The sequence below is a fragment of the Castor canadensis genome, chromosome 3, assembly GCF_047511655.1.
Source record: "Castor canadensis chromosome 3, mCasCan1.hap1v2, whole genome shotgun sequence".
Lineage (NCBI taxonomy): Eukaryota > Metazoa > Chordata > Mammalia > Rodentia > Castoridae > Castor > Castor canadensis.
Genome location: NC_133388.1, coordinates 159,332,920 through 159,352,215, shown reverse-complemented (window position 1 = coordinate 159,352,215; position 19,296 = coordinate 159,332,920). Strand labels below are relative to the sequence as shown.

Here is a 19,296-nt window from a genome sequence, read left to right as displayed (position 1 = left end):
TGACAGACTGAAACTTGAACAGTAAGGAGGTTCAACCACATACAGAGCTATGAAGAGGGAGGAAGAAAGGTGCAAAGGTTCAAAAGAAGCCAAGAAGTGATATATTCTAGAACCTGAAAGGCCAGCATGGCTGAGGTGCAGAGGTGAAGAGAGATGAAACATGAAGCCACAGAGGCAAGAAGGCCTGAGATGACACAGGCCACATGGAAGGCTTTGGCTTTTATCTTAAATATGATGAGAAGCTATTAGAAACATTTAGTCAGGGAGCAACAAGAAGCAGTAAGTTGGGACTGGGGCATATGTAGCTCACTGGTAAAGAACATGCCTAGCATGAACAAGGCCCAAAGTTCCATCCCCAACATCACAAAAAAAAAAAAAAAAAAAAAAAGTGAATAAATTTAAAAGATCATATCTCTAAGTTACAAAGCCACTCTGCTCCAGAACTTTAGGCAAGAGACAACAACGGTAGAGACTAGCATGGAGGCAAGGATGATGGAGGAAAGCTGCTTCTGTACTTCTAAAGGCTCAAGATTCATTCAGCTGTATTATCGTATCTGACCATGTCAAATCTGTGAGGCACAGGCACTGAAAGTTAACCACATTTGGACAGGAAAATGGATGGGATCTAAACCCAGAAGAGTGCATTCCTGATCTAGTCTGCATGCTCTATACCTGCAGTGTGCAACACAGCAGCCACAAGTCACAAAAAGCCACTCAAATCTAATTTAGTTCACATGTCAAGTGCTCAAAAACCTCATACATGGCTCCCATATCAGAAAGCCCAAAGGAATGTCATCCTTGCAGAGTTCTGTCAGAAATGCTGAGCTAGGCATGCTGCACTTAACCTTTTGGGGAATCACAGGAACTAGTCCCAGAAAATATAAATCACGTAAGTTAAACACATGAAACCTGGAATACAATTTCAGGGGGTTTGAGGATAACTATTGACACCTATGCAGCAGACCCTTTCATAAGACTCACAACTTCTAGAACAGACAGTGTAAATAATAGTTTAGTTATCACATCCTAATAGATTAGGTCTTCTAGAAGTGAAAGATAAAAAATAAAAAAACCTTTTATTATAAGTAGGGAAATAAACATTTTAAAGCCATAGCCCAAAACGTTATAAAATTATATATCAGGTTTCACAAATTTGCCAAGGAAAATATGCCTAGGATAAAACATGCCAGCTGCCTTTACTCTTACAATGTGGACAGAAGCAGCTTTCAGAGCCTCAGTTAAGATGGAGTGCGAAAGGGGACCAATCAGCCGGAATCTGTTCATCTCCATCGTCAAGTCACTGGAAGAGAAAACACCATAAAATGGAAGCTTCCACCACATACAGCATCTGCTGTTGGCAGAAATGGGCTGAGTCCTCACTGACAGTGTTCAGCAGGCTCAGCAAATGCAGCTCATACCTGATTATGATGCCCGTGGTTACAGAGAGCCAAGAATATGGTTGACATGGATCTCTAGTTCCATCACCGATAACCTTTTTAATTGGTCTAGCATTTTCCCCATCATCTTTCCTTTTTCTTTTCTTGCCAATTTTCTCATCAGCCAGTTCAGTTTGTTTTATTTCTTGAGATGGTGTCAGAAGTGGGTTAGGTATGCAGGCATTTGATTTGGGTTCCAGACACAGGCATACTGTTTTTATTTCCTCTAAGATATCCTAAGGATATATTTAAACATTTACATTTAACTTTTGAAATTTAAATGCAGTATTGAAATTTCATTGTTGCTTTTTCAGTCCTTTAAAAATTCACAAACCAGGTATAGTGGCTCATGTCTATAATCCCAACTATTTGAGAGGCAGAGATCAGGAGCACTGAGGCAGAAGGCCAACCCAGGGGAAAAAGTTACCAAGACCCCATCTCAATCAATAAGGTGGGCGTGGTGGCACATGACAGTCATCCCAGTTACATGGGAGGCCGTGGGTAGGAGTACACCTGAGGACAGCCCCAGGCAAAAGCACAAGACCCTACCTAAAAAATAACTGAAGCAAAAAGGGGTTGGAGAAGTGGCTCAAGTGGCAGACTGCCTGGGTAGCAAGGATGGGGGCCTGAGTTCAAACCCCAGTACTGTCATAAATAAATATTCACAAATGAAGCTAATTTTATCATCCCCAAAAGCTTTTCTATCAGGGCACTGTGGCTCATACCTATAATCCCAGCTATGCAGAAGCCGAAAAGAAGTTCACAGTTTGAGGGCCAGTCCTGGGCAAAAAGTACCAGACCCTAAAGCAGTAAGGACTGGAGGCAAGGCTCAAGTAATAGAGTGCTTGCCTAGCAAACGAAAGGCCCTGAGTTCAAACTCCAGTATTGCCAAAAAAAAAAAAAAAAAAAAAAAGTTTTTTTTTTTGTTCTGAGTATTGTAGAACACTTTGAACAAAAAAAGAACTATTTGTGGTCTGCAATATGAAAATATTGAGAATGTTTTAAAAAAAAAAGGGTGAAGGGGGAAGCTAAGCTAAATGCAGAATTAAAAGACATTAGAGTGACTCAAAACACCTACTCATTATGAACTGGGCTCTCACAAGCAGTTTTACATCAGTGAATTAGTTCAAGTATGATGGAATCATCAGTCCAAACATCTCAAATTCCCTTTAGTTTTCTGCTGCTTATGACTTAAAAGTGAGAGGTCAAGATTTGCCTCCTCCTGTAAGATGGGAGAGTTCTGGAGATCTAGTAATGTGTAACACGTATGGTGATGGATGCGTTAGCTAATTTGATTGTGGTAACCACTGCATAATGTGTACATATATCAAATCATCACAGTGTATACCTTAAACATACTGACAATTTGCTAATTAAGTATTTTTAAATAAAATTTTAAAAAGTTTGCTTCGGGCTGCAGGCATGACTCAAACAGTATAGCAAATGCCTAGCAAGTGTGAAGCCCTGGATTCAAACCCTAGTATCGCCATTACCAAAAAAGCAAAACAAACAAACAAAACCTCTATAGGGCTGGGGTGAGTGTGGCTCAAGTGCTTAGCAAGCTCAAAGCCCTAAGTTTAAACGCCAGCACTGCAAAAAAACAAAACTTGCTTCATTTCAATACGCACAACTTTCCCCTTAGATTCTAATACCAAAATATTAGACAAACACTGTTTATGTTATTGACTTCAAATGGTAATTAAGAATGGTAACAGAGAAACAAGGAAATAATCTAAAGGATGATACCCGTTTAAGAGCTGGGTGAAGCCAGATCCACAACTGCCTGCTCTCACAAGGATCACCGGGGGTCCTCTCAGACTTCCAAATAAACGTAACAGGCCCAAGCATTTCTCTGGGATACTTATTTGCCCGGTAAAGCATGAGGCTCCCTTGCCGCTTTCCAGACAAGCAGTGAACTGCAGCAAATGTCAGACCTGATATAAACACAAGCAAAACACCATGATTTCAAGTGTTGACAATGTCATACTATTTCTCGATAGCCACAGGAAACTGTTCCCATCAGGGATGAAGTTTTTTTGATCATGACTTAAATGAAAGCCTAGTACACAATCACTGCTCAAAATACATATTAAATGAATGATTCAGTGGGAGTTTTGAGTTGTTTCCTGCCTAAGTTCACTCCACCAGAATAAAGATTCTCTTACTTTACACTGGACAGTGTTATAAAAGATTTAAATGTTACCCCAACTTACCTTAAATTGGCATACTCCTTGGGAACAAGAATTGTCTCACACATTATTACATATGTCTAAATTCAAAATGCTTACAGCAGATACTTATTTACGAAATAAATAAATATGCAAAGACTAAAATAGGACCCAGCTTTGAAACAAGGTTACCTGTGTCCGGGCTACACATCTGAGAAAGTGCCTTTAGTATTTCTTCCTCTTTGCCCTTCAACTCCAAACAACAGTAGTAGGATAAATCCTGAGTGAGGGATAAATACAATTAAATCCTTCAGAATGTGCATGAGGCAAAACTGCTAGGAAAAGCCACACCAGAAAATCTGTAGAGGTCTGAGACACAGAACAAATTACCAAAGCTAGCTTTTCAACAAGTGAAAATCTGAATCCTGGTCATTCCCATTGCATTAGCAAATATTCCTAAATCAATCTGAATCAAAATAAAAATGAGTCTCCACTTAAAATATTACAGTGTCCTGCTTTTCAACGAGCAAAGCTGCATTTTATCCATATTCACCGGCAAGTTCAAAGTAAAAACTGCAAAACTGCTGCTTTTAAGTAAAGGATTATTCATCCCCAAAATCTACATAAAAAACCAAAGTAAAGGAAGCAAGACAGTAATAAATTCTACAAACCTATGCGAAGGTTGCTCACTTTGCTTAACTAATACAGGAAATCAAGATCATGGAACCTGAGCCGAGAGGCCCTAGTTGAGATTAATTTATTCCACAGTCCTCCCATGCTCAGTCTCGATCATGATATGCAACTCTGACTAAGCAATGTGGAAGGAAAAATGAAAGCAATGGGAATAAGAATGTGCCAATGTAAACAAGCGGGGATGGGACTGAGTCAGCGAAGCCAGTACTAACGAACACAGCAATAGTTAACAGCCACTGTAGACAAGTCTTCCCAGCCCCTCACAGATGAGGGGACGCTAAGGCACAAAGGTAGTTACTTATAAAAAGTCACAGTCAGGTGGAGCCAGCACGCAAGTCAAGCTAAGTGACCCCCAAATGAGCCCCTCTGCTACAGCACCTTTAAGTGATTTCAGTACACTCAGCAAGTGCAACAAAAGATAAGCTATAGCTATGGTTCTGACAAATTCAGGTCTATCACTGCCATTACATACAGAAATCTTCCTAGATTCATAGACTCACTCACAGTTAACACTGGCCAGATGAACCTCACCAGATTTGTACAACTGGATGACAGCACAGAGCAATGGTCTGGAGACAAACGACCAGGACTCAAAGTGCAACCTCACCACTCATTGATTGTAACTAACTAACCTCTCTGTACCTCAGTTTCCTCAACAGTATAACGGAAATAATGGTAGCTACCTACTTCATGCTATTGTAGGGATTAAATGAGCAAGCATATATTATACACTAAACACAGGGCTGGGCACATTTTAAGCACCAAAAGTATTTGTTATTATTAGGTATTACTTAGGGTGATCAAATGTTAAGGGAATATTTAATAACTTCAGCAAAATTCCGCCCCAAATGAGAAGTACTTCATTCTGAAATAACTGACTGACAACTTCAGAGATGGCAGAGTACAGTGGATAAAGCCAAGAGAATCAGGTGCCAGTGCTATAAGCCACCAACAAGCTATATGGCATTGGGCAAGTCACTTCATCTCTCTAAAACTTGGCTTCCTCAATGTAAATGAGGAACTTGACTATAATCATGTCTTCTGATGCTGAATCCTCAAATCAAAGGCACTTAAAAGGTTCATATATTCACTTCATACCATTAGAATGGCTATCATCAAGCAAACAAAAAGCAGAAAATAAGTGCTGATGAGGAGGTAGAGAAACTGTCACCTTTGTGCATTGCCAATAGGAATGTACAATGATACAGCTGGTATGGAAAATGGTATGGTAATACCTCAAAAAATTAAACTCAGGCCAAGTGTGGTGGTGTACACCATTATTCCCAGCACTCAGGAGGCTAAGGCAGGAAGGCCAGCCTGGGGGCTACATAAGTGAGTTCTAGGCCAGCCTGGGAAATTCTGTCTCAAAACAAACAAACACAGAATGAACATAAGATCTAACAATTCCACTTTGGATTATACATCCAAAACAGCTGAAAGCGGGGACTTGAATATTTATATACCCATGTTCATGGCATCATTATTCATAACAGTCAAAAGGTGGAAGCAACCAAAGGTCCACTGACAGATGACTGACAAATAAGACATGCTATACGCATACAATAGAATACAATTCAGCCTTTAAAAGAGGAAATTCCAACATGGGCTGTAACACACATGAACCTCAAAATATTACACTAAGTGAAATAAAAAAAATACACTAAGGAAAATAGTAAATAATTCCAGTCATATGAGGTACCTAAAGGAATGAAATTAAAAGACAGAAAGTAGAGCAATGGTTGCCACAGCCAGGGTGATGAGAGAATCTTAGTGTCTAATGGGCACAGAATTTCAGTTTAGGAAAATGAAAAGGTTCTAGGGATGGATGATGGTGAGAGTTGTACAATGTGAATGTACTTAATGTCAAAGAACTCAATGCTTAAAAATGGTTCCATGGTAAGTTTCACGTTATATATATTTTATCACAAATTCTCTAGAAAGGGTTCTTGTGTTGATTATTCTACTTATAATGCTCTCAAGAGGTATCAGAGGACACCAATATCTATCTATGGCTTTCAAAACTTGCCAAACACCATCTTACCATTAAAAGGTATGATCTTCTGCAAGAAGCAAATTTTTAAATATGTCTAGAAAAGTGAGAAGGCAATGAATTAGCAGTTGGGGAGAAGAGCAATAGATAAACAGGATTAATGCTCTGAGGCAAACTATCCTTTCAAAGAGAGCTTGCCACTGAGTCATACTCACCTACCACAGGGTATCTCAAATATCTGCTGGTGGTGAATGACCATTAAGATTAATCTATACTGAGTGAATTTTTTTTTTTTTGGCAGAACTGGGGTTTGAACTCAGGGCCTCATGCCTGCTAGGCAGTGCTCTTACAGCTTGAGTCATTCTGCCAGCCCTTTTTTATGATGGGTTTTTTCGAGACAGGTTCTTGAGAACTATTTGCCTAGGGCTAGCTTCAAACTGTGATCCTCCAGATCTCTGTCTCCTGAGTGGCTAGGATTACAGGCATGAGCCACCCTGACTACTGAGCAAATCTTAATGTGATAAGACCATGCATGAGCCAATTCCCAGATAACAATGATAGCCCTGCTCTCACTCTCTCTACCTCTGCCACAAAGATTCTAGCTCAAGCTCTTCACTCTTACCTGGTTTCCTTCTGTCCCCTCAGTTCCATCTCCTTATCTCTTAAAGTCAGCCCAAACATCACTGCCAGTAAAAGCCTTCCTGTTTTTGCTAGAAATGTTCGAACTGAACTTTCATACCAGAACTGCATATTTTTCCCTTACTCATGTAATTTGATTCATGTCCATCTCCCCCACTAACTTCAGGCTGCTTCATCTCCAGCACCTAGCAAAGCACCCCAGCAATCATTTTTAAGACGGATAACCTCAGAGATAAGACTGGGCAAACCATGAACTATTCTAAAGTTGACAATGAAAAGAGACTAAACAAAACCAGAAAGAAAGCCTATTGGCAAAGCATACCTGAAGGAGGCAAAGGTTTGTCATGGCTCGGTAGCAGGCTCTGTGGCTCTTCACTGTTGGCCTCTCTCCGAGGCAGTAGCCCCACTTCTTTACCATGTGAAACCGCTTGGCATGCCAGATGTGAGTTTCTAACCATATGTTCTTCTTTTGTCTACGGTTAAATTCTAAAATTCGGTTTATGTGACATCTTCGAGCTTTGTGGCATTTATTTTTGGAATGTTCTTTTTTCTGATGTACAGCCTTCTCTGCCTGTTGTTTGAATAAGAGAGGCAGATCCTAGTTTGTAAACATCTCAGAACAAATTAAACACTAGGAAATCAAACAAATAAAGGACCCCATTAGTTTGCTTAAGTTAACTTGGTGGCTTCTCCTATGTAAGCAGAGAATGGAGACAATGAATGGAAAGGGTAAAGATTTTAGGAATAAGCAGTCCTAGGAAGGAAGCGTGTTTCTAACACTCACTAACTAGGCAAACTTAAAATACTTACAAAACGTTCCCCACAGTAACATAAGTTTAATGTGGCTATTAGTAAATAGAATAAATCAAATGCTAGCTTCTTCTCGTTATTTTAACCTGTAAGATTGTAACTAACACTAAAAACTTAAGATCAAAAACACAAATTGAGGAAAGCCTATTCATTTCAATTCAGTTAGGCTACAAATGCTAAATTCTATAAGGGAAACATCCCTTAGATTAAATATAGAAAGTACAATGTCCCTATTTAGTTTTTACTCTTTCTCTTTTTTTTTGGATGGGGACTGGGGAGTGGGAACTGAAGTTTGAACTCAGGGCCTTGTTCTTACTAAAAGCATGCTACCACCTGAACCATACCCACAGCCCTTTTTGCTTTGTTTCGGGTGGGATTTTTTTTTTTTTAATGTTTTAATTTTTTAATTTTTTTGTTTGTTTGTTTGTTTGTTTTTAATTAATTTATTTATTTATTTGGTGGTACTGGGGTTTGAACTCAGCTCCAAGCTTGCCAGGCAGGTGCTTTACAACTTTGGTTCTCCTCCAGTCCTTTTTCTGCTGTGGTGATTTTAGAGTCTGGGTCTCACTTTTTGCCCAGGCCAGCCTGGATTTCAATTCACCTATTTTACACATACTGCTGTCACTGGGATAACAGGTACATGTCACCATGCCCAGCTTTTTTCTGTTGAGATGGGGGTCTCACTTTTTGCCTAGAATGGCCTTGAACCATGATCTTCCCAATCTTGGGCTCCTGCAGAGCTTGAGATAACAGGCATACACCATGCCCAGCTATTGGCTGACATAGGGTCTTGTTAATTTTGTCTGAGCTGGCCTCAAACCGCAGTCCTCCAGATCTGAGCCTCCTAAGTAGCTAGGATTACATGCATGATCCATTGGTACCTGGCTTTGCTTTGGTTATTTTTTATAGGGTCTCGAGTTTATGCCTGGGCTGCCTTGTATGCTTCCTGTGAAGCTGGAATGACAGGCAATGTACCACTGTGCCCAGCTTTTATCGTTTGAGATGGGGTCTCACAAACTTTTTTGCCTGGGCTGGTCTCAAACATTAATCCTCCCAATATGTACCTCCTGAGTAGCTAAGATTATAAGTGTGGGCCACCACACCCACCTAGTTTTCACTGCCAACGTCTATTAAAAAAAAAAAAAAAAACACTCTACTAATTTATGAACCCCTTAAGGATAAGGATACCAGTTTGCTGAACTCTAACCACCACAAATATAGTATAGTACAGAGAAGGCTATTAAATAAATTTTGACTCAATTAGTTAAGACATAGCTAGCTCAAACAATCTTAGAACATTAAAGTCCAGAATTCTGGTGAAGCCAAAACACAATTAGACTTGTACAAAAATTATAACCACGTTCAAGATTTCAACTTGGAAAATGTCAAATGATACCTAATGATGTTTTTTTTTTTTTTTTTTAACCTTCCAGCCCCAAGCTGGCCACACCCCCCAAACCAATTATCTGGTAAGAATGTCAGAATGTTTTTAATTCTAGGAGAGGAACATCAACTATTTCACACCATTAAAAAAGAGGGGTTCCAAATGCTGTATCTTAAAGGTAGCTAAAATATCCAACTGCCTGCTAATTTGGCTTAGGAAGGGTGAGGCAGGCTGGATATCATTAAACCAAAAACATGCAAAAGGAAAAAAAAAGAAAGAATACCACGATGTCCTCGAGGACTGCTAGCGTAAACACTTACACCAGGTGAAGCACCTACCTCTCTCTGGGCCGCCTCCTGTAACCGTCTGGGGAGGCGTTTGACGCTGTGGCTCATGGCTCTTCGCCGCATGTGGCGTGGCAGAGTCTGGAACACCAGTGAGTTAGAAGCCTTCTGAGTCACAGCTTTCAACATAGCACTGATTTCAGCAGCTCGTGCTTGAGCAAAAGTGGAAGCTGTAGAAGAAAATGTCAGTGTCACTAAAAGCAAGTCGAATCCACAGCTGTTCTGGTGGAGTTCAGAGGGAAGACCATGAGCTTACCCGCCACCCTAACACCCACAGATAAATTCTGATACTGGCTACTTCTGACTTATCACCACTTTTACATCTTCCGTGTTTCCTGTAAGGATTCAAGTCTACTTTACTAATCGGGGGGAAAAATTTTTTTAATGACAACTTCGTAAAGAGGTTTTAAAAATAAGAATCTACATGCAGTATTTAGATATACAAAATAATCACAATTTTTAAGTGCAATAATCACACAGGGAAACAAAGAAAAAAATGTCAATAATGGTTTTGATTCTATGGGATTTTTCCTTAATATTTCCTGCTTTTTCTAAACATGTAACCATTATTATTTGTTTTTCTTACTGAAAACAGATTCTCGCTGGGTGTATGGCTCACTAGAATTCTAGCTACTTGGGAGCCAGAGATCAGGGAGCTCACAGTTCAAGGCCAGTCCAGGTAAGAAGTTAGTGAGACCCACAACTCAACCAATAAAAAGTTGAGCACAGTAGGAAACACCTGTCACAGGAAGCATAAATATGAGGATTGCAGTTCAGGCCAACCCAGGCATAAATGGGAGAACTCTATCTCAAAAATAACCAAAGTTTGGTTGAGTGCCAGTGGCTCATGCCTGCAATCCTAGGTACTTGGGAGGCTGAGATGGGGAGGATGGCAGCTTGAAGCACCCCCCAAATAGTTTGTGAGACCTCCCCATCTCCAAAATAACCAGAGGTGTGACTCAAGTGATAGAGCATCTGCCTTGCAAGCACAAAGGCCTGAATTCAAACCCCAGACCTACCAAAACAAAGTAAAAAATAATCAAAGCAAAAAGCGGTTGGGGTTTGGCTCAGATGTTAGAGCGCCTAACATGCACAAAGCCTGGAGTTCAAACCCTAATACTGCAAAAAAAAAGAAAGAAAGAAAGAAACTAAAAACCAAACATTCTTTTTCTGAAAACAAGTGCTAAAGAAATTTAAGTGAATTCATTTACAGGGGAGGGTAGGAATTCAGGGGAACAGTTCACAAAGATCTATGAGATGGATAAGAAAAGGGAGATAATCTGAAGGGAGAGCCATTAAGCCTAAGGAAGTTGTGGCCGACAGTCCAGGCAGGAGGTAAGAAGGGCCCAAGTGCACGGGAGAGAGGTGAGGAAGGCAGAGCCCAGGCAGTGCAGAGGGCAATTCACTGGCATATCTGGCTACAGTAGAAATACAAACTTCATAACACAATCAAACTCCTTACAAATACCCACCCGTTATATACTTGGGAATCTCCTGAGAGGTGCCCTCAGGACCTGCTTTCCAGCCTCCCTTCTTTTTAAACATGTTTTTTGAAGAAGACTGCTCATTCACATCAGGCTCAGATAGTGAATGGGAGGCCATCTTGGTTTGCCGCTGTCTTGAAGTTCCAGAATGAGGCTCTAGGGCATTTTCAAAAAGAAAGTAAAAACAAATTTGTCACTTCTTACCAGAGACAAGGATTAGAGTAGAGAACTAATTAATCCTTTAATCCTATGATCACCCTATAAAATCGCTATTACTATCTTTTTTTAAAGGGAAAGATCAAGTAGGAACGTCATTCCCTACCTGTCCAAGCACGAGCCCAAGGTCACAAAGTTAGAAGGCAGGAAAGTAGGAAAGTACAGCATATAAAGAACACTGAATGTAAGACATATACACAGAAATTGACTCTATTGCATATTTACACTATGCACTATGTGAGGACTCAGCAAGAAGATGCCTGTGAACCGGAAAGCACCCCTCACCAAACACTGAATCTGCTGCTTGATCTTGACTTCTTAGCCTCCAAAAGTGTGAGAAATAAATTTCTGTTATTTAGAAGTTGCCTAGTTTATGGTATCTTATTATGGCAACCTGAATGACACTCCCTCAAATACTATAATCCACATGATTTTGCATCCTAATTGTCTGGCATACTCAAGTTAGAAGGCACAAAGGAATGAGAAGCAGTCTCTTTGCAAATGTCTGGGCATTTAAACTACAGAAACTATCAGATATGTCAAAGGCGAGGTCAGCAGAGAATTTTACAGCATTCCTGCTTATTTCCACTGGACTGTGAATTATGAAACCACTATAATCTGAAATGTTACAAGATTTGTCATTGGAAAGTTTAAAAGGCAAAAGATTTACACGATTTGAAGAGAAACCAGAATGTCATTGGAAGGTTTAAATAAGACAAAGGCTTATCGTGGTAGTCCTCAATTGCTGGATCTGAATCTAGATCTCATGAATTTAAATCTAAAATCTATGTAATCAGACCCAAAGAATACTGTTCTTTAAGGCAGGCCACCTCCTTTTGCTGTCTTCCCAACCAGCATTTTCCATTGCTATCCGAATGAACAAGTGTCACCTTCCTATCACCTCCTAAGGGTTTAAAATCAGCAGACAAATTAAATAGAGATATAACAACTGTACTATATTTCTCTTAGAATACATAGAAATATAACTTAATAAATGTTAAGGTAGAAATAAAATACACTACTTCTGAAATATACAGTCATACTGTAGTAACTAGGTTCAATAAAGTCACAGTGAACAATGAATTAGCAAATACTGACTCTCAGCTCCTAAAGGAAATAGCTATCTATCTATCTATCAATCTAAAGAGAGAGAAGTCTCAATCTCACCTAGATTAGTTTTAAATTCCAAAAACAACTCATCCTGATAAATTCTATTTCCTTTATTTCACAAAAGAGAAGTTCAGAAGTGTTCAGTAACTTGGACAGGGCCAACCTGAGGTTTAAGACTCAAACCCCAAGCAGAGGTGATGCTTCTTGTACCACACTTTCTTCTTGCTCTCTGCATGTCCAGGAATGACCGCCAAAGCTCCCCAAGTGCTGATTTGAGGGTTACAAATAAATGTTAGCAGGTAGGCAAGTTTGTACATATGAATTTGTGCTGGACTCTTTGGACTAGTGATATAATGTAAATATGAATTTTGAGAATGAGAGTTTGTGGTTTCTGTTTTTACATCAGCTCATATATTACTTAGAAGCTGATTATCCAAAGGAGCTGGCAAAAGCAACCGAAGTAGAAGTGGAGAGACCGTAGTGTGCATCTTACCTTGTTTTTGAGTTTGGAAAGGTTTACCCCCTCCATTAGGGTACTTCACACTTCTCTCAGCCAAAAAGCCAGAGGATAAAGTCACATTAGTGGGCTGGTTTCTCATTTTCTTAGCATGTTTTCTTTCTTTTGCATTAGACATTTCTGGAAAGGAAGTAACAAATTTAATACAAGGGGAGGGAATAGTCATTCAAAATAAGAAACTGAGCCAGGTGCCAGTGGCTCACACCTGTAATCCTAGCTACTCGGGAGGCAGAGATCTGGAGAGGCAAGGTTCGAAGCTAGCCCCAGTAAACAGTTGGAGAGACCCTATCTCAAAAATACCCAATATAAAAAGGGCTGGTGGAGTGGCTGAAGTGGTAAAGCACTTGCCTAGCAGGCGTGAGGCCCTGAGTTCAAACCCCAGTGTCATAAATAAATAAATAAAATAAATATTTATGTAACTCAAAATTTACTATAATAAATCTTCATTTACTATAGATGGATTGATAATTCCAAATGTTGCCATAATATTAATCTATAGCAGGGATTCCTAAAAAGGGAAATTTCAAGGAGGTCATGAATAGTATTAATACCAATAACCTGTTTCAACAGAAAGAAACAAGTTTATGGATGGAAGGGTCCCCATGGGTACATTCTGATCTACACTGCCAAACAAATCATACACAAATGTTGACAGGGCACACAGGGTGGTGGAAGAATAAAAAACGAGCTGAGATAAGATCACTATGCATGACAAAAAAATTAAATTAGTTAAAACATTTTATCTTGATTCTTAGGTGAAATAAGAGCCACCAAAATCAATGCTATAGAACACTGTATTCCAAACTGAACGTGAGTTATTGATGTTTTCATGTATACTGTGATATGGCTTTAATCTACAATAGCAATAGACAATGATTATCTTTCTTTTATTTATTTATTTATTTTGTTTTTTTGAGATGAGGTCTTGCTATGTAGCCCAAGGGGGCCTTGAACTCACAATCCTCCTGCCTCAGGCACCCTGTTGTTGGGAGTTCAGGTGTGTACTACCATGCTTGGCTATATAATGATTTTGATTTGAAGCAAAAAGGATAAAGGCTAACAGTCTTGAGGAGCCTGATTGATTGACTTAGTAATTTCCAGCTCTGAAACTCAACACCCCCCTTTCACTGATTCAGTTTGAAACTTTTTTATATTTTGAAAAATAATATTACCCTCTAGAGACATAGCTGTTATCAGTACATACCCTACAATATATGCCCTAAATGTAACATAAAGAACTAATAAATAAGGGCTGGTGGAGTGGCTAAAGCGGTACAGTAACTGCCTAGAAAGCCTGAGGCCCTGAGTTCAAATCCAAGTACCACAAAAAAAAAACTAATAAGTAATTTTAATTTTAATAAAATATGTATTTCTGTATGTAACTCTTTCACCCCCAACTATACTAGATGACATTATGAAATAGAGATTTTGAACCCATCAACACAGGGATCAATAAAGGCACTGGCACAATCCATAAAGTTGAAAGGTCCTAGAAACGCCCACTCCACACAACAGTGATTAACTCTTTCACCGCTGACTGTAGGGAAGTCTGAAAGGCCCTGCATGGAGACAAGCCTGCATTTCACTATTTAAGCATTAATCTGTATTTTTACCTACACACAGAATTACCATGTAGGCAACAGCTATAAAGACAAAGCAATACCTGTGTTTTATACTTGTGTGTCAGGCTGGTGGAGTGACTCAAGTGCTACAGTGCCTGCTTAGCAAGGGTGAGACCCTGAATTCAAACCACAGTATGGTCAAAATACATAAAAAGGAGTAATATACTTGTTCCTCAAAGAGAAGGTAACAATGCCATCGTTGACATTATTTTCCAAGTTGGTGAACACTCCTCAGCAAAGTACTCCCACACCAAATGGCACAAACTTCCTTTGATTTATTTCATGCTTACAAAATTTGAATTATATTACAGCTGCATCACCAACCCTTTATGTAAAAAGATTTAAGTACTGGGCTACTGTGGGACTTTTTCGCACAGGCAGGATGTCTAACATCCCCAGCCCATGCTCAACAAATGCCAGCAATGTTATTCCAATCATTATGTCAATCAAAACACTGTACAAATTTCCAAGATGTCACATCAGGATTTGCACCACTCCCGTAAATAGCCACTAAATTAACTAGCGCCCACTTAAGCACCTCCTTTTCCAACACAACACCTCCTACAAAAAATGAAGAGTTGACTGTGTGGTACAGTATTTAAGAGCCTTCACTTTGGAGTCAGAAAGACCTGGATTTAAATACCTTCCTTTACACTTTTTAGTTCTTTAATCCTTGAACAATTACTTTCCCTCTTTGAGCCTTTCCTCTGCAAACAGGAATGATAATTAAATAAACTTAAAAAATATAAAAGGCATTAGCTTTACAAAATGTATACATATAACTCATTTAGCACAGGGCTTTGCACGAACTAAATGCTCAGTTTATAATAGCTCTTATAACTCTTAAATAATAAGTAAAATAGCAGGGATTTATGTCATTTCACGGTCTCACTCCACTCTATCTCCAACTAAATGAAAGACAGCTATATCTATACCCCCCAAAAATTTTCAAATTGAACAAAATGTAAGAAATGGAGTTCTACAGTACTGCTTGGCTAGTCAAAGACACAATTCAGATTAGTCTGCGTTAAGACCAATCCAAAATAGTTTACAAAACAATTAGTTCACCTACTGCTACCTACTTAAATCAGAATTTACCCAATAAGGAAAAGCACTATCCCAAGACCCCTGGTTCTCATCAGGATTAGAATTAGTAGGCTGGGAGATTAAAGTAATCTTGGGACTTCATGGCTCTGAGCCTTGGTTCTAGATTAAAAACCAAACTGAACTAGCAGCAGTACTCAAACAGTTCCAACAGCAGATAGGAATGATGAATAAATAATGTGTCCTTATGAAGTGAGTTCACTTAAGTTTCTAGAAGGATCTTAACACATAATATTCAAGTCAATTTTACGTCTATTCCTAATAATCATTGCTTGTTTTCCTATTTACTTATTTCTTTTTTTGTCTTTGTATTCAGAATCAGTCAAAACTTTAGAGTGCTAAATATATGCCAGGCTTTCTTTTTTTTTTCTGGTGGGATTGGAGTTTGACCTCAGGGCTTCAAGCTTGCAAAGCAGGCACTCTACCACTTGAGCCACACCTCCAGTCCACTTTGCTGTGGTTATTTTGGAGTTGGAGAGCTCTCAAACTATTTGCCCGAGTTGGCCTTGAACAGCAATCCTTGTGACAGGATTACAGGAGTGAGCAACCAGCACCCAGCACCAGGCTTTATTTTTAAAAAGAACATGTCATGTTTTCTCATATGGTTTAGTATCTTCTGGCAGACCAGACAGACTACTTGGCATAGTGGACTACCACGAGAATCAAGAACTAGCCAGATGGTCTCCATTTTCTTCCATTTCTAAAAAGCCGTTGGATAAAAAAATCTTTCTTAAGAATAAAAGTGCTGAGCGCTGGTAGCTCACGCCTGTAATCCTAGCTACTCCGGAAGCGAGATGAGGAGGATTACAGTTCAAAGTCAGCCCAAGAAAATAGTTCGAAAGACCCTATCTCGAAAAAAACCATCACAAAAAAGAGCTGTTAGAGTGACTCAAGGTGTAGGCCCTGAGTTCAAACTCCAGTTCAGAAAAAAAGAAAAAATAAAGGTATCTTGGGCTAGACATGATGGTTTATGGTTTATACCTGTAATCCCCAGCTACTTGGAGGCAGAGAACAGGAGGATTGAGGTTGGAGGCTAGCACAGGCAAAAAGTTATCAACCAATAAGCTTAACTATGTAGAGGGCATAAGTAAGATCAGTATGAGGCAAAAACATGAACTTACCTGAAAAATACCTACAAAGCAAAAAAGAGCTGGTAGCGAGACTCAAGTGGTACAGTGCCTGCCTGGCAAGCACCTGAGTTCAAACCCTAGTACTGCCAAAAAAATTAAATATTAAAAAATAAAGGTATCTTATTTCACAAGAAATATTTTATACAAGTTGAATGAGTTATAATGCTGAGAGCTCTTTATTAAAAAAACTATGTAGTGAATTATTTTATAAATAAAAAGCACCTCCTAGTTATTCAGCTTAACTAAGTTTAACAAGCTTTTGGGTACCTACTATGTGTCTAACAGTTTCAGGTAGTTTGTAAAGATGTGATCCCTTTTTCTTAAAGAATTAAGTAGTCTTAAGCAGTTAACGTTGAGAACATTCTGTGCCAGGCACTAATACATGCCTTATTCACTTAATTCTCTCAATTCTATGAGGGAGACATTAGTGTCATCTCATTTTATAAACCAATAGACTGAAACACAAAGCAGTTACAATCATCCAAGGTCACTAAGCTTGGGATTCAAACCAGGTACTCTGGCTCTATTTACTGTTCTTAAAACACAAAACAATTGGAGAAAACCACAAAGAACTACTAAATTTTGCAGTACAGCAAAAATGAAAACTGGGTAAGAGACTGAAAAAAAAAATCTTATCAGGAGGAAAAGTCAGTAAGAAAACAGGATTTCATAAAAGGAATACAAATAGGTAAAGAAAGGTCAAAATATCCCTATTTGCAGGTGATATGATCCTATACCTTAAAGACCCAAAAAATTCTACTCAAAAGCTCCTAGACACCATCAATAGCTATAGCAAGGTAGCAGGATATAAAATCAACACAGAAAAATCATTAGCATTTCTATACACTAATAATGAACAAACTGAGAAAGAATATATGAAAACAATTCCATTTACAACAGCCTCAAAAAAATCAAATATCTAGGTGTAAACCTAACAAAGGATGTGAACGACATCTACAAGAAAAACTATAAACTTCTGAAGAAAGAGATTGAGGAAGACTATAGAAAGTGGAGAGATCTCCCATGCTCATGGATTGGTAGAATCAACATAGTAAAAATGTCTATACTACCAAAAGTAATCTACATGTTTAATGCAATTCCCATAAAAATTCCAATGACATTCATTAAAGAGATTGAAAAATCTACTATTAAATTTATTTGGAAACACAAGAGGCCACGAATAGCCAAGGCAATACTCAGTCAAAAGAACAATGCTGGAGGTATCACAATACCCAACTTCAAACTATATTACAAAGCAATAACAATAAAAACAGCATGGTACTGGCACAAAAACAGACATGAAGACCAGTGGAACAGAATAGAGGATCCAGATATGAAGCCACACAACTATAACCAACTTGTCTTTGACAAAGGAGCTAAAAATATACGATGGAGAAATAGCAGCCTCTTCAACAAAAACTGCTGGGAAAACTGGTTAGCAGTCTGCAAAAAACTGAAACTAGATCCATGTATATCACCCTATACCAATATTAACTCAACATGGATCAAGGATCTTAATATCAGACCACAAACTCTAAAGCTGACACAAGAAAGAGTAGCAAATACTCTGGAGTTAGTAGGTATAGGTAAGAACTTTCTCAATGGAACCCCAGCAGCACCTCAACTAAGAGACACACAGATAAATTGGACTTCATAAAACTAAAAAGCTTCTGCTCATCAAAAGAAATGGTCTCTAAACTGAAGAGTGCACCCACAGAGTGGGAGAAAATCTTTGCCAGCTACACATCAAAGGACTGATAACCAGAATATATAGGGAACTTAAAAAACTAAATTCTCCCAAAATTAATGAACCAATAAAGAAATCGGCAAGTGAACTAACAGAACTTTCTCAAAAGAAGAAATTCAAATGGCCAAAAAACACATGAAAAAATGCTCGCCATCTCTAGCAATAAAGGAAATGCAAATTAAAACCACACTAAATATTCTAACCACCCGTTAGAATAGCCATCATTAGCAACACCACGAACAACAAGTGCTGGCGAGGATGCAGGGAAAAAGGAACCCTCTTACACTGCTGGTGGAAATGTAAACTAGTACAACAACTCTGGAAAAAAATCTGGAGACTTCTTAAAAAGCTAAACATTGCTCTACCATTTGATCCAGCAATACCACTCTTGGGGATATACCCAAAAGACTGTGACACAGGTTACTCCAGAGGCACCTGCACACCCATGTTTATTGCAGCACTATTAACAATAGCCAAGTTATGGAAATAGCCAAGATGCCCCCCTACTGATGAATGGATCAAGAAAATGTGGTATCTATACACAATGGAATTTTATGTAGCCATGAAGAAGAACGAAATGTTATCATTCGCTGGTAAATGGATGGAATTGGAGAACATCATTCTGAGTGAGGTTAGCCTGGCCCAAAAGACCAAAAATCTTATGTTCTCCCTCATATGTGTACATTAGATCAGGGGCAAACACAAGGGGATTGAACTTGATCACAAGATAAAAGCAAGTGCACACAAGGGAGATATGAGGATAGGTAAGACACCTAAAAAATTAGCTAGCATTTGTTGCCCTCAACGCAGAGAAACTAAAGCAGATACCTTAAAAGCAACTGAGGCCAATAGGAGAAGGGCACCAGGAACTAGAGAAAAGGTTAGATCAAAAAGAATTAACC

At 38.9% G+C, this 19,296-nt stretch overlaps 1 protein-coding gene across 1 annotated transcript in view; it reads right to left on the bottom strand.

Moving 5' to 3' along the window:
• The window catches only part of Pop1 (POP1 homolog, ribonuclease P/MRP subunit), a 40,810-nt gene that overhangs the window by 20,125 nt on the left and 1,389 nt on the right, over nucleotides 1-19,296 (bottom strand). Inside the window, exons 2-9 of the mRNA XM_074068895.1 lie at nucleotides 12,768-12,911; nucleotides 10,937-11,104; nucleotides 9,459-9,634; nucleotides 7,249-7,497; nucleotides 3,797-3,884; nucleotides 3,183-3,370; nucleotides 1,419-1,672; nucleotides 1,207-1,300 (exon numbers count right to left, since the gene is read on the bottom strand). Of these exons, the coding sequence (XP_073924996.1) occupies nucleotides 1,207-1,300; nucleotides 1,419-1,672; nucleotides 3,183-3,370; nucleotides 3,797-3,884; nucleotides 7,249-7,497; nucleotides 9,459-9,634; nucleotides 10,937-11,104; nucleotides 12,768-12,911 (1,361 nt within the window). The remainder of the gene's footprint in view (nucleotides 1-1,206; nucleotides 1,301-1,418; nucleotides 1,673-3,182; nucleotides 3,371-3,796; nucleotides 3,885-7,248; nucleotides 7,498-9,458; nucleotides 9,635-10,936; nucleotides 11,105-12,767; nucleotides 12,912-19,296) is intronic.